This window comes from Meleagris gallopavo, chromosome 30 (assembly GCF_000146605.3).
Source record: "Meleagris gallopavo isolate NT-WF06-2002-E0010 breed Aviagen turkey brand Nicholas breeding stock chromosome 30, Turkey_5.1, whole genome shotgun sequence".
Taxonomy (NCBI): domain Eukaryota; kingdom Metazoa; phylum Chordata; class Aves; order Galliformes; family Phasianidae; genus Meleagris; species Meleagris gallopavo.
Genome location: NC_015040.2, coordinates 4,006,032 through 4,029,093, shown reverse-complemented (window position 1 = coordinate 4,029,093; position 23,062 = coordinate 4,006,032). Strand labels below are relative to the sequence as shown.

General features: G+C 41.6%; 1 protein-coding gene across 1 annotated transcript in view; it reads right to left on the bottom strand.

Annotated features, from left to right (window-relative positions):
- Positions 1-1,873: 1,873 nt before the first annotated feature.
- Positions 1,874-23,062, bottom strand: part of EPS15L1 (epidermal growth factor receptor pathway substrate 15 like 1) — a 35,318-nt gene continuing 14,129 nt past the window's right edge. The window contains exons 21-25 of the mRNA XM_031557092.1: positions 22,804-22,864; positions 22,511-22,593; positions 21,105-21,237; positions 11,361-11,566; positions 1,874-7,041 (exon numbers count right to left, since the gene is read on the bottom strand). Of these exons, the coding sequence (XP_031412952.1) occupies positions 6,895-7,041; positions 11,361-11,566; positions 21,105-21,237; positions 22,511-22,593; positions 22,804-22,864 (630 nt within the window). The 3' untranslated portion in view covers positions 1,874-6,894. The remainder of the gene's footprint in view (positions 7,042-11,360; positions 11,567-21,104; positions 21,238-22,510; positions 22,594-22,803; positions 22,865-23,062) is intronic.

Below are 23,062 nucleotides of genomic sequence, written 5' to 3'. Positions count from 1 at the left end.
AGTGCCATATGTGAACCTCCTGACCCCGGTGAGGCCCGAAGCAGCCGTGCTCAGCTGTGTCCACTTGGGTCCCACCTGGCCAGGGGCTGCGCTCTGCTGCCAGCGCAAGGCCAACAGCCACGTCCTCACCACAGACCCACGGGATGGGGCAGATCCACCAGCCGAGCACTGCCATCCCAAAGGAGGGAATGGCTTTGACTTGGAGACCCCGTGAAGTTCTGCACTGTTTGATCCCAAATGCCCCATTGCCCATTTTTCAGTGAGATTTTTAGCCGTGCAATGGAGCCCTGAGCTGCCAGTGCAGAGGAGATGGATTCATCCTGAATGTGTTGGGCTGAAAACGTTTGATTTCATCTTTTGAGGTCTGACTTTTCAGCCACAATTATTTGATCTTGTAATATTTTATGTAGACACACAATGAATCACAGGCACCGCTTTGCAGAACGAAGACGCGTTCACTTCACAGAAGACACCTTTCCGAGCACAAGGAGAGCAGGAACAACAAAGGCTGCAACCACAGTTTGCATTACTTACCTCCTTATTTACCTGCTTCAGTTGTAATTCCTTGTAGTCAATCACAAGTATTCCATGCTTTGTAGAGAGCATAACTTGGGCAGCACAGGAGTTGTGGATGAAGTTACCTGCTGGGGGTTTGCAGTCAGACATGGTGCCCCTTTAAATCACTCTCACGTTGGTTTCTTGCACTTGCACAGCTCGGAGCATTCCTGGCTTTCTGGCCTATCATGATATCATCAGGAAACATCTGGAATATCCCACTGGACATCCCCTGTGACATTTAATATATTAGAAGAAAGCTACTGAGCCTGAGGCCTAAACACAAACCAAAACACACCAAAAACCCTCAAATCCCAACAACCCCCTTTTTGTTTTTCACAGCCCGTGCACAATGACAGCACTGGTGGGTTTGGGCAGGTGGGTGATTTGACATCCAGAAGTAGGGATGTGGAGCAGTGGAGGAGCACCAGGCTCTGCTCCCCCGCGGCGCTGAGGATGCGATGGGAGATCAGAGCGGCTCAGCGCTGCGCTCACACCGGGCCAGCAGTGTCAGTGGGAGGGAAAGCTGCAGCGTTTGCAGGAGGTGCTGTATCAATAAATGCTGCCTTTGCTCTGAGGGCTCACAGCAGAGCTGGGAGCAGCTTGATGTGTGAGTTTCCATTGGAAGCCATCCTTCGCCAGCGGGCGCTTGGTGCCGGGTTGGCCAAGGATAGCACAGATGGGGCAGAAACGTGGAGAAGTTTTGGGTTGGGATGTGGTTCAGGTCAGCTTCCAAAAGCTGAGTGGGACCAAACACAGAGCTGTGGCCCACATTTGTTGTTGTTTTTTGTAAAGGGAATAAGTGGAATTACACAGGGAAAGAACTCGGGTAGGAAGTGCTCGTGCCACAGTGCAGCAAAACCCGGCATCAAGATGGCAACAAACTAAAAATATTGCTGGAGAACAATTTTGAGATAAACCTGCCTCGGCAAGCTGCTGCTAGCCACGGCAGTGTGTGCAGAGCAGAGTAAATAAAACACATGGGAGAACAATGAGTCAAAGTGAATAACGCAGGATAGCATGACAGTGAGGTGTGTTTTTCCACTGAGCAGGAGGAGTTCATCCCTGCTGAGCTCAGAGCCCTCCCAGCGCGGCCAGCCGGGATGCTCAGCACTGCAGCACCACCACTGCTTTGGGGAGGGCGCAGCGTTGGCTTTTCTGACTGCTCAGCTCAGACCGAAGGTGGCTGCGACACAGCGGGGAGGCGAGGGCAGACAGGGAAAGAGAAAGGATGGGCACAAAGAGGGGCTGCTGGATGCGAGATTCGTCAGCTCGACGCGTGTGACACCAGAAAGAAAGATTGCCAAAGGCTCAGAGCTCCAAAAAGTAACTTCTCATTTATTATATTAAACAATAACATTTCTCTTATTATATTAAACAATAAGCACGAGTGGGTTAAAATTAAAATTTTTTCTTTCAATGCGTTACGACCATCAAAAGATAAATATAACTACAATAATGTACATTTTTTGAGATATTAGTCAAATTTAGGTCAACATTGCAGTTTCCACTTTGTTTCCACCCTTTTTAGGTCAGGCTAAAGAAAATCATACTGAAAGGGACACCAGAAAGAGCACAGTATGCTAACAGCTGACAGAACCCCGTTCCCCAGGAGTTTACTTTGGAAGTTAGAGGGGAAAGCAGAAGTTGCAAAAAGAAAATTCCATTTTGTAACACATTTGCTTTATTTGCTTTATTTATAAAACTTTCAAGTAAAAAGAGCAGTATATCAACCGATAAAACAAGTGTGTCAATGAGTAACAGCTAACATACTCTAAAAATAAATCGTCTGTAATTCCACCAGACTGCAAGCAAAACTCCTTCCTAAGAAAAGACGTTTGTTTCGGAGTCTGTGGTGAGATGCAATGGTTGACACACAACAGCTTCACTGCTCCTCTGGTGTAGGAAGAGGTTGGAACGTTATTAGCACAGATAAATCACTTTAACAGAGCTGATACCCAACATCTGAATTAAAGAGAAGTGGAATTCCTGAGAGGGAGGAATCAAATGCAGAAGGCGGCAGAAATCAAACTCTTACACATCGGGAAAGCAAGGATTCTACCTGGACCAAAATTCCTTGGGCCGTGGTTCTACAGAATAAATACTCTTCTCAATGGAGAAACGCTAAAGAAGAAATAGTAACCCCAAAAGGATTATAAGAAGAATCCAAGAAAAGTAGCATTATCTCTCAGCATAAGATGACAAATAATTCCTACTGAACTTCTAACAACAGATTTCAAAGACGAACACAAAGGTGACACTCAGCCACAGCTCCGGGAGCACTGAATACAGTGGGGACAAACGGTCCTCATAGGGCAGAGATCTCACAAGGAAAAGTTGGCCAGCACAAAACCACTCCACACGGCAGTATTACAGAAGTACAACTTTAATGAGCATCTGCTTTTACTGCAGAATGCCTGGTGTGTTTTACAACAGGAGCGTGTGACCACGTCGCAGGGCAACCACTGGAGCAGATGTGAACACACCGGTCTGTAAGGGAACACACAGTAACTCAGCACCTGTCCTACACGCAGTGCTTGCATGCAGAGCTTCCATCTGAGGAACTGCCTTTCCCTGCAGCTGCTGTTCCTCAGTGCTGTGTGCGACGTCTGGCTTCCCACGAGTCACTGCAGCCGGGACAGTACTGCACACCCGACACACACGTGCCGCTACAAATGCTCACTGACCTCTTTGTTTGGCTCAGCGTACCACACTCTAATCATTTGTCCTAAAAGAAAGTAGGATCGCCTCCATCCCTTCCCCAAAGCCAACGCACTGGTGTTCCTCCTGAAGGAGCAGCTCAGGTGGAAACGGAGGAAACTGAAGTCCAGGTGAGCATGAAGTGCAGTTTGTGTAACTGAACGGGGTGAGGAGACTTTGTTCACCTCAGCACTTCCACGTGTGATCTGTGTGCGGGGGGAGAAACCGCTCCTTCAAGTCCTTGTTGGGTTTTCTTAAATGGGTGGGAGGGTGAGAAGACAAAAAAAGAAAGTACAAGCAAATGTAGAGAAAAATCACGGCCTCGGCCTGAGAAACAGACAGCACGTGGCCCACACGTGCAAGAAGACCAGAAATTAAGCCTACGCTGCAAAGCAACTGAAAAGTGGGGCTGAAACACCCTGAAGGATGTGAGCTCACACCCCGCGCAGATGACGCAAACTTTCTGCCAGGTCTCTGACATTTGGCACCATGAGTGAGCACAGCTTCTCATGCCAATGACAGCAATCTCAAAACAAATTTACTCATAGCAGTCAGTCCTCCTTTTTTCTTTTCTTTCACCAGAACTTTGAAATTCTAAGGGCCATAATCTCATCTGTGTTTCTGTACAGATTTCATTTGTGTCCATCTCTCTACGGAGAATACATACACACAAATGTTAATATATAGAATATATATGCATATTCTACATATCCCTTGTATATACACATCTTATGTACAGCACAAGTAGCTATATACTAGGCACAGTATGCGGGCATGTAGAGTATATACACACACTATTATTACACTATATATATACACACTAATAATACGGATCTCAAAATGTACACTGTATATGCACTGCGTATACTCACATTTTATGTATCTTGCATTGTACACGTTGTATCTGCCCAAATAGCAAAAGGCCTATTTGTGCTTCAAATTTCACCGTTCTGGAGGAAGAATGAGATCAATGTCTTGCCATAAAAGCTTTTGGCTTAGAAAATCAAGTGCAGTTATGATACAAAATGCTCAGTTACAGGCAAAAGGGAAGAATGTGGGAAATCATCTTTTCTACGTGGAAAGCTGTAGTAAATACACAACAGGGAGAAATCACAGCTATGTTTTCCTCTACTTCAGTGTCTCAAATTTTGTGTAAGAAGCGTTTCAGTAAAGTGAAGGTAACAAGATCTCAGTGCAGAGGGGACACATTCTGCCCTTGCTAATTTGCTTGATCTTCTGTTCCTTATTAAAGCAAATAAGAAGAATGAGTCCATAAGGAAACAGGAAAATGAGCAATTAGTTCTAATGCTATGTGGAATGCTAGATTAATTCACATTTCTGCCTTCCTGCTCAGCAACTTGAAAACACCGATCCCTGCCTGAGAAGCATTATAAATGCCAATATTTCTGAGCACTGACAAAGCAGCACAGTCTCGTTATGGTACACAACACAGACAATGAATCAAGCTGTTCAGCTCATCCACCCTGTCCCACTGGAGTGACATCATGCGAGTAGTATCCAAAAGTGGTTTTCCTTTCCGTAATGGCACTGCATACAAACAGGGTTTTATTACAGCAGAAGAGACACTACAAAGACTCGTGCCCAAAAGAAAATGAAAAGGAGACTCTCACTCATAAATACAATTTGCTTAACTTCACTGAGATTCCTACACTGCAGCCATTCAATTATGAAAATTACTCTTTCACAGCAAGTTTGATCTCATGTCAGCTACAGACAGACCAAGTTCGCTTTCAGAGGCTTTAAGTCCTGTAAACCATCAGAAAAGAGAGTGCCTTGATGTTTTAATACGTTTGATCATTTAATCTGATATACTACAAAGAAAACGAGAAGGGATCTCAAATCAGACTCTGTAAGATTAGAAATCCCACTGCGCTCACATGGGTTCACCCAAAGAAGTACTGATGTCGTCCTGTGGCTGTTTTGGTAATGCAGAGCAACATCTCCCTTTCTGAGGCAAATTAAAGGTTCACAGTTTGCAGCACAGGAGACAAAGCACAGCACTGCGACCGCCAACACTGCACACTGAGATGGGCTTTCATCTGATGCACTGCTGCAGGTGTACAGGAATGGATGTGCACGTGTGTGGATGCACTCACAAACATGCACTCACCCCTTCGCACCTCAGACAACCAGCACTCAGAACTCCAATAAGATTAAAATAATCCAATCTGATTATCTCTGAGAAGGAAAGCATCCAGAATAAGGCAGTTACAACAGAACGGGGAAAGACTGCCTTCGTTCAGTAAGCAGGCACTGTCATTGTGTTAGGAAAAATGAAAGGAAGGAAGCGAGGGCAGAAAAACGTAACTGCATCAACGAGGGTGAAGGAACAGCACATTTTCCAGAAAACGTTACAAGAGAAAGGCTGCATCGTAAGAACAGAGAGCATCGAGCGCCCGCCTTCTGCACTGTTAGACATGGGGGTCCAAGGCGAAGACAACTGAAGCTTAGAATTCCTGTGGTTATCAGAAAAGGCAGTTTTAGTAAGCAAATAATTCACGGATTTATTGTAAGGACTTATTTAAATCAGACATGAAATACATTGCTGTCCTTACCAGGAGGAAGCACTCCGTACCTCAGCCACACTTTACAGCCAATCCAGACTACAGGACTTCCACGAGTTATGCATGAATGTGTTGCAAGTAACCTGGCCTTATCACAGCTAAGCAACATTTGATCTGTAACACCATAAATAAGACAGGTGGAATTCAAGGAACAGAGGTAGAGGCTCTCACACGCACCAGAGGGATGACAGAATTATGCTCTATGCTCTGGCAAATGGAGCCAACCTACGATGAGCTGCGGGGCAGAACTCAGCTGGAGCCTGCTGAGCATTCAGTTGTTTGATTCTATACGAAAGAAGCACTCAAACTTTTACCACAGTCCGTAATCACATCTGCATATGAGATAAAGCAAGATTTTACCTGGTCACTCAATTGCCAACCCATCACTTCTCCAACTTACTACAACAATTAACTCCATCTTTTACAATGTCACCTACGATTAAAATCCAATGCAAACAAGTGTTTAAATAAGAAAACCTCCTAAATCACAGAGGAGCGATTCTTAAATTTGGAGTACTTGATACTATCTATATTGGTATCCATCCTATATAAATTGCCAGATTCCTTCATGAAGGCCATATATCCGGGACAAAAAGGGACCATCTAATAATGAATTTGTGCTGAAGACTTTGACGTAGATAAGCACTCATCAGCCTACCAGGAATAATTAAATAAACTCAGCAAGTGAAAGCTAATTCTATAAATATCTTCTTATAGCATTTTCTTTGAAATTTGTACTGCAGCCTCCAAAACCAGTCAGGTAATAAGCCAGATTCACAAGGTGCAGTTTTACTATATGCAACGTTGTCTTCAAGACAAAGAGACTTTGTTTTCAGTATCTTAAGATCCCGTTAAGTTCCTTACAAGCAGTAATTTTACCTAGAACATATAATACAGTATTTCCTGCATGTTACGCAGAGCCCAGCTGGATTGAACCAGGCAGTCCTGTATGGAGTTGAAGTGACTAGAATTATTTTCACAACAGAACAGGAGTTTAGGATCTTTGTGAAGCCGCGTTTAAAGGTTCCCTCGGCCAGGGAGGAGCCCAGCAGCCCTACGAGCTCGGCATGTCGGCCTTACTGAGCGCAATGGCCAACTCCAGGTCTTCTTGCTCCTGTCTCCGCAGCCGAGCCAGTCTTTCTTGCTCTGCTTTTTCGCTCTCACGCTTTGCCCAAGCCAACTGCTGCTCTTCATTTCCAAACTAAAAAATGAAAATGGAAAACGAATTAATAAATTCAGCAGAAAAGCCGGAGGAAATTATCTAAAAAATACAATGAACCAAACTCATTAAGTATGCGAATCAAGTATACCAAGCTGTCTTAGGCAATCCTTCTGGACCAAGACAAAAATCCCCTCACTGCTTTCCTCACTTCATCCTTTCCTTTTTCTCCTCAACCTCTTCCTCCTCCCCCCACAGAACAGACCCAGCCGTGCATCCTGCACCCCAAACCCCCCAGGTGCCACTATGGGAGCATCGCAACCCTCAGCCATTCTTAAGAGAATTCCGTTTGTTAGCTTTTAGATGGTAAAACCAAGAACTATTTATTCTTGTGCAATTCCATTGCTTAATTGTAGCATTTCCTGCCGAGGCTGAGGGGCTTTAATCATGACCGTGGAGACTGCTTACTCGGGAGAAGTTTCATCACCTAATCAGAAGTTACAAAAAGCGCTTCTGTAACTGTTCCTAAAACGCATGCAGAGTTCTTCCAGTAAGAAACAATGTCAGAGAACCCACTTCACTTCAGCAGAAAACACTGAGGAAATAGAACACATTTTAACATCCAGCTTCCAATGCCTGAGCTTCCCCAAAGGCTTTTAAATACACCACAGCAGAACCGCTCCGAAGCGACGTGACGGCGTTTGCTGCTGAACATGCAGAAGTTTGGTTTGCTTCCATTTTCTGCATGAATACTTGAAAATACTTGAAATAATTCTATAACTTAAATAATAATTTACATCTATACTAACTGACAGTATCATTTCCTTTTGTTGAATTTGAGCATTTGCTGAAGAGGGTGAAGCCAGCAGAAGTGTTGGCAGAGCTGCATGTGAATATCAGCATTACAGCCATTATATCCCGCTTCCAAAGCTTGCTTTTTAATGCTTTTTTTCTGAACGTTCAGGAAAACTTTTTATGTTTTTTAGGAAGGGGAGGAGAGAGAAGGCCATGGAATGTGGTGGTTTAATTTCAGCTGAAAATACACTGCAAAAATTGCCCCGTGGTCCACAGCACCATAACTGAAGACAGCGATGCACCGCGCAGGGCTGCTCCTTCCTGACCAACCTGCAGCTCTGCACTGATTACAGCACAGACCCACACCTCACTGCACACCTCGAGGGCATCACCTCCACCTTTTCCATTCTGCACTGCACCTACAATCCATAGTTCTAAATAAATGCTACTATCTGTATTTATAAGCCCAATTCTCATGTACTCTATTTCAATTATGCTTTATCTGGATGCTTCTGGATGCTCAGTTCCTCACTTTATGTGCAAAATCAAGACGATTTGATGGAGAAAAAAAAGAAGAGGACTAATTAAACACTTCTCTTCAAACGCTGCTTCAGCTTTCAGTGCCATGGGAATGCACGTGAGGACTTTTCCATTCACTGACGTCCTATGAAAGTCCCACACACCTGTAATGTTTCACTTTTAAAGATACCCATCCTACTGGCAGCTCTCATTTAAGTACGTTCAGGGAGAGGTAAGATTCCAGCGCTCACTAAGATTTTAAGTAGACTTTTTTCAACATACAGTGCAGAGACTCCAATGGAAGTAGGACTTCTCCATATATCCCACAGACTCAAAAAAAAGAATATCCTACAGCTGGAATGACTGCGAGTAACAGTTACTCTTTACCAGAAATACAATAAGCTTTGGTCAAACTCCCTTCAGGTGTCTTATTAATACGTGCATTTCTTAATAATGCTGAGAACAGCTGCACCCCTGCAGCTTGCATCTTTGGATAGGTCTTCCAAGGATCTGACAGTGCAATCTCTGACTTGTTTACAATGCGCAGCTTCTATTTCCATGAAGGGGCTGAGTAAAAAGCTGGCTATGCCTTATCACAGAGTTAATGCAAATTTAAATGCTCAGGGGCGTAATGCTGGCCATCAGATGGTGAGATGGTTTACACGACTCCTTCTGCACAGATGGCTCATAAAGAGCCCATGGAACTCAGTGACATATCATTTTAGATAACTTTTTTGTATAAGTCCAGGTTTCAAGTCTAAAAACACGTAACACGACTCTCCTTTCATAAAAACTATTATTATTATTTTTTGCAGAAGTACAGTCAGACCCAATGCATGAATGAGGAAAACAGCAGACTGTGGCAAAACTGATCAAATACACACAGAAAAAGCTACAGCTGTTTGTCTGCTAAATTACCAGCTTACATTATGAGAAAAGAAAAATAGTTTGCTTCTAAATGCTGTGGTTTTTTTGGAAATTTAATTGCTTTCTGCAGGCTGATGGATTGGTTTTTCTTGTTGATCTGTAAATTGAAGCTGGAACATAGAAACACCTGAAACACAAGCTACCAAAATACTTCAGTTTGCTCCAAAGAGTCGAATTTAGTGTCAGTGGAAAAGCTGAGAATGCAATGAGAACATCCTTAAATGGTGCGTGCCATGGCCAACAAATTATTTCTTTACAACAGTAAAGAATTCCAAATAACAGCCAGGTTATTCCATCATTCAAACCAACACGGGACTGCTCTCAGGTTCCACAGACTTGAACTGTGTGTCAGAACACCTTCTGTAAGGAAAATGGCAAAGTTTCCAAGGATCAGTTGAAGACAAGCAGAATGCTCTTCCTGACTGCCAGGTAACGAGCATCAGTTGTAGCACCACAGTCGTGTGCAAGGCAAACAAAAACAAACACCAAAAGGATCAGGGAAGCTGTCCCATTCAGTTAACTTCTTTTTTTCTTATAACAGTAGAGAGCCACTCACAAAATCACTCAATTTTCAGTTTTATTGGGTGAAGTGCCACCTAACAGTAAGGGGCTGCTACTCCTGATCTCACTTCTACCTTTCCTCAGCTTTCAGTAAATCTCCTCTGCTGGGAACTCGATGGCACAGCGAATTAAGTGCTAGAGCAGCCACTGGGATGGGGAGCACCCGCTGTGGTTAATTGTTCAGTACCTTCCATTAGTGTGAGCCACACTTTTAACATAAGAAATGCAGTCTGTAAGTAAGACAACAGCTGAGGAACAGTGATTCCATTTCATTCCTTGTCTCTCTTTCAAGGATGAAGCTAAGTGGTGGTCAAGAAATTTCAGATAAAGCAAGTTTTGCGTCTTATTTTTATTAAAAATGTCACCATTTTGTATACAATCACAGAACTTAACTGTGCATGAAATTCAACAAGCTAAGACTAACTGTGGTAAAGCATACAGAATATCTTCAACTTGGACGTCTTCAGTTTCACAGATAAATTAAAGCACTGAGGCCAGCTAAACGTATGCACAGGTGACCTCAACTGACAATATCAAATAGGAAAGTGACACACATTTACTATTATCTAATAATCAGGGGAAAACATTAAAAACAAGCAACCTGAAAGGTTCAGCTTAAAGATCTCCACTCGCTGAACACCAAACTGTGCCCATCGGGGATTAAACTGGCAATTTCACTGCATGGCAACGTGACAGAACAGAAACACATGAAAGAAGGAAGAAACCTGATGCTGCGAATGGAACAGATTTCTACCTACTGTGGAAGCAGTAAGAACCACGCTACTACTATATTTACAGTGACTTCCAATCCAGTAACAGAAGTGCCAGCACGGAAACCAAAGGCTCTCAGGAACCCGGGTTTTTTATGACCAGGTTCTTGGCTTCACTTCCAAACCTTCAGATACTGCTTTTGGATTGCAATATGGAAGCTGCTTGTTGGTTCTACATAGCAACTCTGTCTTCTTTGTCTAACAAGGGCTTTTCTACAATATCATTCATAGGAACAAAATTCAACAGCTAAATTTGCAGTCTCTGTCTTGTATATATATCCTTACAATCACATTCCATTGTACACAGCAAACATTGTGACAGGATTGTCAGGGTTTTTTCATAACAAATACAAATACTTCAGGGAACCTTTCCCTGTAAGGATTCACTTCTCAGGATATGGTGAGATTGCTATATAAATGTCTTCAGCAATTGTTTTTGAATCTGTACATCATTGGCTCCCAAAAATCAATTTACAAAATAGCCTCCATGCAACAAAAACAATACACAGATTCTGCTACAAAGAGTTTGTGAGTAAAGGCACACTGTACTAAAATAATTTAAATGCAAGTAAATCCTTCAAAATTTAGTATGAAACTCAAATTATTTTTTTTTATTGAAATAATGCCTTTTTATTACAGAAGAATTAATACAAAAACAACGAGGACAGCATGAAGGTACTAAGAGACAGAAGCCAGTGAACAGTAGGTTTGCAGTTAAAACAAAAACCCAATAGATTGCTGCAAGCAGAGCAGAAAGTGGTTTGCTCAGAGACAATGAACTTAACTTACAGAGCTGAAGTCTGCAAACCCCAAGGAAGAGTCTTTAGAAGTTTTACTTGAAGAGGAGGGAGCAAATGGATCTTTTCCACTAAATGGGTCCCCAAACCCCTTTTTACTCTGAAACGGGTCACTGCTGTCAGCCCCAAATGGCTGGAATGGATCATGGGGCTTGGGAAAATCTGAAGACCCAAGGTGGCTTACAGGAGTGCTTTTACCTGGAAAGTTCAGGAAAAAAAAAAAAAAGGAGAAAAAGAGAAGTTACTTACCATGGACAATGCAAATCCCTTAAATAGGAAACTGCTGTGATGTACTTTAGTATCATCCACTCTTCCTGGGTGGTTTAAAACTTAACCAAATCCAATAGTACTCATTTCTCAGTGCAATTCACCTCTGACAGCTGTTTTATTTAAATAGATTTATCTTTCTTACAAATGCAATATTAATACCATCAAGATTTTAAACGATGAAACCCAGCATGAAGACACCTGATCAGAAGAACTCAACAAGCACGACTTCAGTTCATTTTCCAAGAATAGAGACATTTCAGTTTGTTTGGGATTCTATAAAAGGCAGAACACACGGACATTTATACCACTAAAACAATTAATTGTGTTAAGAAGAACTAAACAGTAACTTGTCTGTGGCTATACAGAATGTATGTGCTGGTTTTTTTCCTGGAACTGACTCACACTTCTACAACTGCTTACAACAGAAAAGAGTGCAATAATTAAATCTCCTTGCTGGGGGGTGCCTGCTGTGCAACCCTCTTTTTGTAGGTGACTTCTTGTTCATACACCCCCATAATGGGAACTGCTGTGTGTGCTCATAAACAACAGCTGTCTATTTTAGTTCTTCTAATTAGAATCTCAGTGGTTAAATTCCCTTTGAAATGAACTCTATTTTTAGTGATTCGACCAAGAGGTCAGAAAACTGTCAGCCATGATGATAATGTACTCAAGGAACAATAAGGCAAAATCTGGAAAGAGCTTTAAGAGAAATGACAGTGACCACTTCTCTCAAAATAACCTGAATCACACACCCTATTAGCACAATAACCTGAATTACATGCCCTATTTACGTTAATATAAGCTTCCAATTCTCTGGACTACAATTTAATGAGAATCTTTTTTATTCACATCAGGATACTCATCACAGAGAAACAAGGAACTGAGCTGAAAATGCAGATTTTGCAGTGTGGACTTGCCATGTTTGAGACACAGCCTGGCATCTTTCAGAAGGTACTTCCAGTCAGTGGTAGGTGCTCAGAAACATCACGAGCTGCTTACACTGAACAGAACCAGGGGGGGTGTCTGCATCTTCCCACTGTCCTTCACCCTACGTTGTCCCACACCAGATCTGATGGACAAAGGGAAAAACTGCTCTGCTTTCAGCTGCTCTTCTCATAGGTTAAACCTTCTGTTGCTGAAACCCCTTTGTGGAATCGGTGACTGTTAATACGAACGCAGGTTTTGCAACATTATTTGCTCAGCAAACCTGTTTTTTCTAGGTGGCCTGTTTAATGTTTTGCACAAAGCCCCTAGTGGTTTCAGAACACAAACAGAGAACATCGGGGTTTCTTGTGCTTCATCTTCAGGACAGATCACTGGACTAATGTCACTGCGAATACTACCGTGACTCTTGATAATACAGAAAAAATTCATTTCATGCCCTCACTGTCATTTTCTTCAGTTTTCGAGCACTGAAAAATAATTTTGTGATTCTAAGGAAGAACTTGAACAGGGCAGCCTCTATAAAATCAAGATTATTTCTTGCAGAGGAACTAAGGGCAGTGCCCATGCTGAATAAGCCAATCTGAGCACTCAAGAGCCTCAGTGAGCCCTCTTTCATTCTCCCTCTGTTGCTTACAGCTTGTTTGATCCTGCAGAGCTCAGCAAGCATGGCTGTGAGGCTAGCAGAAGTTTATTTGGCTAGATGCTTAGTTAGATGTTCAAATCTACCAACTTACTGGCCACAGATTGGTAGTAATGACAAGAGTTCTCCTTCTTACAGCACATCATTGCAGGCTGAGGCCAGATGTGAATCCCCCAGTGCAGCGAGGACATTTTGACAAGTTTTCTGTATTTTCGTGTGGGTTAAATATTTCTATAATGTAAAGCAAGAATGCCAGCATCACATTAAAACGTCACCAACTGAACAGAAGGACTTTGGTAAAATTGTAATAGTGCAAAATACACTGCAGGTAGTAACTAACAGCAATTAATATACTGTACTCTGAAAAATACCGTTTAACATTTTTGAGGGATGGCAATATGAAAGCATGGGCAAACAGTTGTAACCCTTACTTGTTTGATTTTTCTGCTAATAGTTTCAGGGGAAAAAAGTTCAGAAAAAAGCAAAACAGGTCCTATTCTGAAACCACAGCAGTTTCAGCAGTTACCCAAGTGGTGCACCCAAACCACACCGAGGGCTCACTTCAGCAAAAAGAGATGATGAACAAAATGGTTTACCACAGCAAATGCTGTTAACTTGTACTGAACTCCACCCATGCAAAGGCTTTATCTAATTTCATACCCAAGAGCAAAATTTAGGGCTGAGATCTATCGTTCAAGGCAAACAATTTCTCACCAGTAGAACGCAATTAGAGAACTTCACTCACTGACCGATAAGACATGGACCGTGCGGCCATTAAACACAGTTTTCACGACATCCCACGTTTCGAGGATGATCCCAGCGCTGTTTGGAAGAGGCTGGCTGTTCTGCAGCAGTTGCTCACAGACTGCATCACTCGCACTGCCAGGCCAGCGAGGCAGAGCTGCCGCCGCATTCCTTCAGCTCTGCACAGCGCTCCTTCCCTAGGAGCGATCCTAGGTGACAGATCTGCCCCAGCAAGTCAGAGCCACGCTCTGCAGGACTCACAGTGACACTGAGCAAAGCCCACACGTGCAGTTACACCAGACGAGCAATGCCAGGTTCCTCACCCAGCTGTAAGAGCTGGAGAAGGTGTTACTCTGCAAAAGTTCAGAGGCTGAGAGGTGCCTCCCCCGCACCTCTCCTTGGCGCTCCACCAAACCTATCTACATTCCCATCTTACTCAGCACACTTCTCAACACGCTGCTAAGCCAGCCAGCCCTTCCCCCGATGCACAACAAAACTGTGAGCTTTAAGGATTTACAGAAAAATATTACCGCCCTCGAATTATTCTGAAAATCAAATTAAAACCAATTTTCTACAGAATACTCAAAGTATTTGTCCTCAACGAGGGCTATTTCTTCACTGTGTTTCCAACTCAACTTTCTGTTCACACAGATTCACAATATATATTTTTAGTCACAGAAGTAAGATTTTTTCCTATGCAAAACCCCCCTGAAGTGTTTTTGCTTAGTATTTGCAAAATTCTCCCCCTGCCAGGCAGCAACCCTGCCTGTCTTAGCTTGGGAGAAATGATCTTACAACTTCTGGAAAGAGAGGTTTGAAGAAAAATCACTACATACTAACGATCTGTTCTGAAACAGACTCTAAACAACCTGCTTCAAAATCGGTACTGAAATATCTTTATTGTGAGAGATCAGCACAAACAGAATCAAAGCGTGAATGGAATTTTTAGTTTGTGGCTGGGGCAGGTGCTCCACCCATGAGTCATTTGTCCTAAACAACACGGGATGCTTTTATTCTAACACAACTGTCAGGTCTTCTAGAAGGCACGAAAACAAAAGTCTCCCTGTTGCTCACAAACTTTGAGGCTGAATTTTTCACAGCCAGCTGCAGCTGAGGAAAAAATAAAGGTGTATGGGCAGCGTGCTGCTCGTGGGTAACCTCGGGACTGAAGGAGCTCTACGGAAACAGGTGTGCAGTGCCACTTAGAAACAACCAGAACGCTGCTGTGACCGTGCAACGAGCAGCAGAACTCTGTGCTCCCCTTCAGAACAAAGCTGATCCATGACTTGACTATGCCCATGCAATTTAAAATAAAAGTTAAAGTGCGAGGGATTTTTTCCCCTCTGGTACAACTAAATGCTTAACAAATTTCTTTCATTCGTTTCTAACTCCTGATTAAATCTGCTGTACCTAGCATGGCTTCTTTCTCCTTTTACCTAATGCACTGCATACATACAGAAAATCTCTATGCAAATTCATATACTGGGAATGTAGCACATGATGCAGGTCAAAAAGTGCCCACAAATAGGTGATGTGCTTAGCACCACCTGCTCACAAGACAAGATTTGCTTTTAAGAAACGCAGTCAGTAAAGGCACACAAAGCATCCAGGCTTTGCTTTGCAAGTTCTTTTACACTGAGATACTGAACAAGCAGTGCAGACTGCATTTCGTCTAGCTGAGCCATGGAGGACACAGTGCAGGAGCCATGGAGGACACAAAGACACTGAGATGTGCAACCCAGAAAGCAGCAAAGATCTCACTCCTTTCTTTCCTCAGTGCTGCTAATAAGAAATCCACATACATGTGAACTGACAGTGCTTTCATGCTGCTTTAAGGATGAAAAATAAGTCTAAAACTGTAAAATCAGTCAAACCATAAAATGCCTTAAGTTTAGAGAAGTGACACATAAAAAAACCTATATTTATCATTGACATAAAGGAGGAGGAAGCATCAAATACAAAGGAAGGCAGCAGTGGCACAGGGCTGCACAAACACTGCTGCTGCACTGCCTCTCCACCCGTGCACTGAGCATGCACACGCAGCTGCAGGGCATCCAGCATCATTCAGGGCTGCACAAGAAGTCCCATGCTGTAAACCTATTGGAAAGCTTCCAGTCAGACAACTGTAGTCCAGCCAAGCCTGAAGTTGTGCACATTGGGTATCTGCTCACTACAGAACCTACTCACCAAAGTCAAACTGCCCTCAGGCTCTTTTCTTTCAGTGTACCTTCTCAGTCACGATCGCTCAGTGGCAGATGAATGTTAAATTTACCTTCTGAGGCCCACGACAGTATTCCTGCTTCCATTCCAAGCTCCTTCTGGACTAATAACCTTCTATGGCAACTACACTTGTGAGGAGAGGGTGAAGCATCCTCGCCCCAAACCAGGCACTTATTTCTGTAGATGATGGGCTGCTGCATGCATCACAGCTATCAGTTTTCACAGTACTCAACAGTTCTTAATGGACCTTAACTAGACCTTACAGACTACCACCCCTTTTCAGCAGATTTAGATACCATTTCTTTTTACCTGGGACTCCACACAAGTGGGGCATCTCTGCAGGATGAGAACCACACTCACTAATTTAAGCAAGGCTAGTTTGTCCCCTTTTCCATCCTCTCAACATTTTTTGCAATATTTCGACATTTCGAAAGCACTACCTGTCATAAAACCCATGTGAGAATGGAATCGAAGCCCTTAACTCGAAGGCAGAGGTGTTAACCACTAACCTCTGAAATGCCAACCTATAAATTCATTTTCCATAATACCTCAGAGCTACAACGAATAAATGGATACAAAAAACAAAGCCCAGCTCCTTTGATGAAGGACTGCGTGCAGTCTGGGACAACAGCTTCCCACTACAATTTATTTTAATACCTGAACTTCAAATAGCAGGAAAGTGAACCTACACATCCCTTTTTTACATGGAACGAATGTAATGCTTAGCCCTTTGAATTCCCAGTGATGATGTTTTTTTCTGCTATTTATCTTTTGGTATTCCAGAGAAAAACTTAATTCTTTGAAGTACATCATCAGTGAAGTACTCACTTATTAATACAATACCAACCATCTCTGCTAGCCACTGATATTCAATCTATACGAAATAAATTGCAAAATGTACACAGGTTGAAAAAAGCTAGACTGATCAAAACAACCCTTTTATCAAATAACAATTTCAAGAAGAAAACAGACTGAAATCACAAAGCGCGCCTTCCTGCTGCGTGTTTAGGACTTTATATTCTTTCAAGGTTAAAAAGGTCAAAACCACTATAAGCAGGCAATAAAAATTTAGAAGAGGTTGAAGGTTACACACTGGTTAGTGGTGAAGGTTCTTCCACTAATATCACTGGTTAACAGTACTGCTATAACCGCAATGTGGAATGCATGGTGCTGCATTTAAAGGAAGTGGGTAAGGGTGGGGCAAATGCACTGGGTCCCACGATCAAAGCACTAGAGCATTGAATTTTACTTATAACCCAATCACTGACACCCACACAGCAGCTTCCTGTACTTTAAAAAAAAAAAGAAAAAAGAAAAAGAAAAAAAAAAATACTGTTTCTCTCTTTTTGTAATCAACAACTTTTACCTAGAAACTAGTTAGCGGTGAGCTCTGACTGATTCCAATCTGCAGCTCAGGGCAGAAAACATAATTGTTAACTGTGAGAACCTCCTAAGACTATTTCAACTGCCAGGTTTCAGTGTATCATCTCTTTCTGACTATTTACCCTTAATTACACAACAGTTCTACAAAGTCTGAAATCCAGTAAGAGAAATACGTGAGCAGAGCAGGTTAATACATGGAATGCTTTACGACGGAAAATACATTTTCTAAATCTACACAACTCCAGTTAGTTTTTGTGACAGCATGAGAAAATAACTTGCTTTGGGATTCAGATCCCTGTCACAGGGCACCTCTATTCAGTGTGTAAAAACACACCATTATTTTTCTTAATACTAGCAATAATTAATCTTGCCTTGTTTTTCAGTTAACAGGCGAAGGAGAAGAGGAATGCGCAGCTCACTATGCAGAGCACAGTACTGCTTCAATCTGGATAACTTTTTCTGTGCTTTTTGAGCATTATTAAAACTCAGCATCAATAAATACTGGAAAACTTTCATTTTTCTCAGAAACAAACCCTTTGGTTTGTCCAGTACCACCTGGTGAACATCAAATTACTTCAGCCTGCTCCCAGCGGGGCTGTACTAAACCTAATGTCCATTAGGAACTTTGTGGACTGCAAATGCATTCCTGAAGAAAAAGAGCATGCACATATTCCCCGGGTGACTTTTATTAGAACAGTCTGGTCAGAGCAGCTAAAGAGCTTTCTCTTAGCTGATCTCCCTCAGCCCAAGAAGAATCTTAACCCAGGTAAGGGACAGATTTTTCAAATCTGTGTATGTAACAAAGCTGTGTTGGAGCTGTGATGTACACCTGTACAGGCTCGTGGCTCTAAAATACCTCTCTTCCTTGTCATCTCCTTGCCTTCGTTTTTTTACAGTGATTTATTAACCTCCAACTCTCCTTAAAAGACTGCACTTATGCTGAAAAGGCACAAAAGAGCATTTAATCAAAAAAACAAACGTATGAGATTTCTCTTGGACCAAAGATCAGTTTAAGACTGAGCAACATCTGAGATATCTTGAAGACCTTGGTTCAAAAAAGGGTGAAGAAGAAGGAAAGTGATTTGTGAAGAACATAACTGTAAGCCTGAGATTCAGCCTAAGATACAGCTTTAAGGAAATACTCTCATGATTGTTAACCCCTCTCCTAACCTTAGTTTTTGAGAAGGGAAAGATACGGATCTCAAGGGTGTCTCAGCCATGCCACACAGCAAGTGCTTGCCTATCCTTTCTAGATAAGAACCACAGACAGCTGCGAACAGAAGTATCTGCCAACAGCAATCAGATCACTGCTGCTTCTCAATGTCCAAGCTTTGAAAAAAAACACCAACTACAGAAAAACAGTAAGAGAAGAAAAACAACCAATCTTTCAGTTTACAGGTTGGACTTTCTATGCTGAAACGTTACCCACTGAAACTCTGCTGCTGACAAAGCTGCCCCAACTGAGAAGTTCTCTTAAGCACAGCATGAAAAGCATCCCTAGAGCCCTTATTTGAGAGCAGCTAATCTGAACAACACACTCCTTTTGCAGGTTTGTGCAGGTACAGGTGAGGACCCTTCATCAAGAGGCCAACAGAGGCTGTACCTGAAGCATCTCCCTGACCCTGTGCTCAGTTCCAAAAGTTTGCACCATTTTCATGAAGAAATAACAACTGAGGCACAACTCCTTGTTTTTTGGGCAAGATACAGAGATATGGGCAAGAAGGGAAACTATGGCATACCTTGGCCATGTTCTGATAATCCAGAACAACCTGCAGTAGCTCCAACAGACAGATGAGCTCATGTTTGCATGTCACATAAGCCCTAGAGAACTTTGAAAGTTGCTAACTACTGCTTTAGGAAATCAAGCAACTTTTAATGCTCTGCAAAAACATCAATTAGTAGCTCCTACTTGATTTTAGAGCACTGAGAACAAGTAAAGCTTTCTGTCAGACCTCTATTGCAGCTGACCTAACAAAAGACAAGCAAGCCTCACAAGCCATTTTCAAAAGCAAGAAGTTTTACAAAAGCAAGTATGAACTGGGAGCAGAAAAGCAACCTACAGATTTGGCTGCTAATAACTGGCATTTATTCATCCTTCAGCAAGATCTTTATCACATACTTTTTTTTTTTAATTAAGCAGACCAATGAGAAAGGTAAGAAACAACGGAAGTTTCTTTTTTGTTGTTTTCTGAGCAGTGTTCCCATTTCTAACACACATTCGTGTGCTTCTATCTCATGCTCAAATCGCAGTATATTACTATAAAATTTCTCATGCTTTAAGTAACCGCTGAAGATTGCTTTAGTGTGGAAGGAAGGGAGGAGTATAACTGCATAAGCACATGAGGTTCGTTTGCTTTAAAAAAAAAACCTGCTTTGTTTCCTCCTTGTCTATTTTATCATAACAACACTTGCTTTGGGTAGAGCAGTGGAACCTTACAAATCTTGTGTCTCACAACAAGAGGGAAAATTACACATTTAAACAAGATTCTTGAAAAGACTGATCAAAGGCTGAGTGCACACATCTACATTCAAAGCAAATTATTAAAGCAATGTGTCCAAAATTCTTCAGTATACACAAAAGAGGGAATAAGAAGACAGACAAATACAACAGTAAAAAAAAACATGCATGTAAGTCAGCCCTGTGAAATGCATTGCCCATTTCTGCAAAGTGTATTTGCTAGGAGCGTTCATGTTTTGAAGAAGTAACATAAAGAAACCACATTAAAGAAATAACATAGGTGTATTTAGTACTTGTTTGACTCTTTCATGAAAAAAAAGATTACCTTCAGCTTTAATACTTCTTCTGTTTGTAATCTAATGTTGTAGCAATGGTATGCTTGTATCTGTTCTATTAAACAGTATTTTGCAAACCTTCGATTAATCTATGGGATATCTCTGTAATAGAAAGCACTTTTCATGTTCTCCAAGAATCTAATTCTAGCACAACTGGTCAGATCAACAGTATTTGTTGTAAACAGGATGGGTGCTGGTGCACGCTTTTCTCCAAAACACAGCAGTTGAAAGGTAGACAATCTTCAGTAGAATTACTAGCAGACAAGTAGAAAGATAAACACCTTTCAAATTCTGAACACTGACCCATGTTTACTGCAGAATTATGGGTCTATTCAAATACAGAATCCAGACCTCCTTTTTTTTTTTTCCAGGTAAGCTGACTAAACGTTCACTGCTAATATTAACTGAACTATTCTGCTGCTGTTAAAAGTAGACCTGAAACTAACAGCTCTAAAGTGGCTTCAGTTCTTGAAACAGTTTCACTGGTATCTGAATGTTTTTAAAAATCAGCTTTTTAAAAAGATCAGCTCTAGGGAGGGAGATTGAATTTCCAATCAGTTTCACTCTGGTTTATTGACAATTCCTGCCAATCTGCTCACAATCTCGCACCTTCTTCCATAGTCAAAATGTAAAATATTAAGATAGAAAACTGACAACCTGCCCTTATTTCACAGTAATATATTGGGGGAATATACAGTAATAAACTGGGGGAACTGGTTATTAAAAATAAAACCTCCTTACCACTGGGTGGCTTGGGTCGTGGAGGGACATTTTTCTTCGGTGGTAATGCTGGTGTGTCTGATTTGCTTTTGAAAGGGTCATCTGAGAATCCCATTCCTCCAAAAGAGGAGGTGAAGGGGTCTGAAGCTACTGACTGCAACAGAAAAAAAAGAAAAAAGAATGTAAGCACACTGCAGAATACCTTGCTGTTTTGCAAAGGTTCTAAGTTAACCCACTGAAAAGTGTCAACTCCAATTCTGTAAATCCGTCCTCAATTTTGGTTAATGTCAGCAGCACAAGATGCTAATACCCACCGTCAGAGGTGCCAATACTTTGTCTAACAGCACAAATAATAAAGGGCAGCTGTGCTCTTAATCACTTAAGTGCTTCTCAAACTTTTACCCCAGCAAAAAGCTGAGAAAAATAAAAGGAAGTAGAACTCCTTTTTATTATTTAGCAATGAACATTCACACTACAGCAGAGCCTTCACTCTATGACAAATCAGAACCGTGAAACAAAGTAGTAACTGTGAAAATATGACAGATTGTAGAATGGGCAGCTTTTCTTCCAAGCTTTACTTAAGTTACATCTATTTGTATTTTTTGTAAAATCTTGGAAAATTCTAAAAATGCACTGTTTTAACATACTGCATATATTCGGCTGTTTTTTGTGAAAGGCTCTCTTAATGATGAAAAATGGCACAACAAACTGCACCATGCAGGAAAATCTATCCTGAAATAAAAAAGAATGCTTTGTAGGCAAAGCTAAAAGCTAACAGCCACCAAAACTTCCAACCCAAAACAAACACTTCGGGATTGGTGAGGGCTGCTGCCACCTACTGATCTATCAACCTCACAAAAACAGAAACGACAAAAACTTAACTGCAAATTCCAAAGTCAGACTCACAAAACCAACAGCAGACTGACTACTACCCAGATTAGGAGGTAAGGACATACAACTAGGAATACATTATATATACACTCTGTTTATAACAATAAACCAAAAAATAGCAATCTTGTTAAATGCTGTGAATGTCAGCACATGTTTTCTACCCTACTCTGGTTCCCTATACTTATGGAGAAGTTTAAGAACAAGTTAGAATGCCATGACAAATGCAGTCAGTACCAAAGCAAACATAACAATACATTGCTGCCCCTGCCTTCCATTATCTGGAGCAACTACCTTTGACTGCAAGTGAAAAATAAATGTTACTTCTTTTGTTCTACTGGTACTTGAGAATGTGTGTAGAAACTGATTTCCCCCTCCTGAATCTATGGTCTTGATTAGAACTTTTCCATATTGAGATGGATGGAAGGTATTTTGCTAAGGAATTGTTGAGACTGATCAAAATAAGAACAGCAGAAAAAACTTCAAAAACATTCAAGGAATTTTTTTAAGAGCGCATTTGCTTTCCTCATGATCTTTACCTTTGACATCTGACTGAAGTCTGCAAATCCTTCACCACTACTGAAAGCTCCACTTCCAAATGGATCCAATGTTCCAAACGGATCTGTAACAGGTATGGAAGAAATAACTAAAATTATACACGAGAATTTTTAAGAGCTTATTGTGAAAAAGCAGGACACCAGGTAGGTGATTAAACAACACTTGCATTTTTCCCTGTCACGTGATGTTATGAGAAAACTGCAAAGAGCAATATGCTTTCTATCAGTTGGTTAGGAAAAAAAAAAAAAAGAGCAAACTGTAGTTTTCTTCTTACCTGGACCTTTTGAAGAGACACTGGAAGAGGTAAAAGGATCACTGCTTTCAAAGGGGTCAGGCTAAATAAGAACAGACATGTAATTACTGTTGTGCTGTACTGCACACTTCTCTTTCTATGCACATCAATATCTACTGCTTTAGGACAAATTATTTCCAGTTTCAGATCGCTCTGTTTAATGGACATACAATGGGATAAAATCAAATGAGCAGATGAAATACAGTATTTGGCTACTGACAACACTGAATGAAACCAAAAC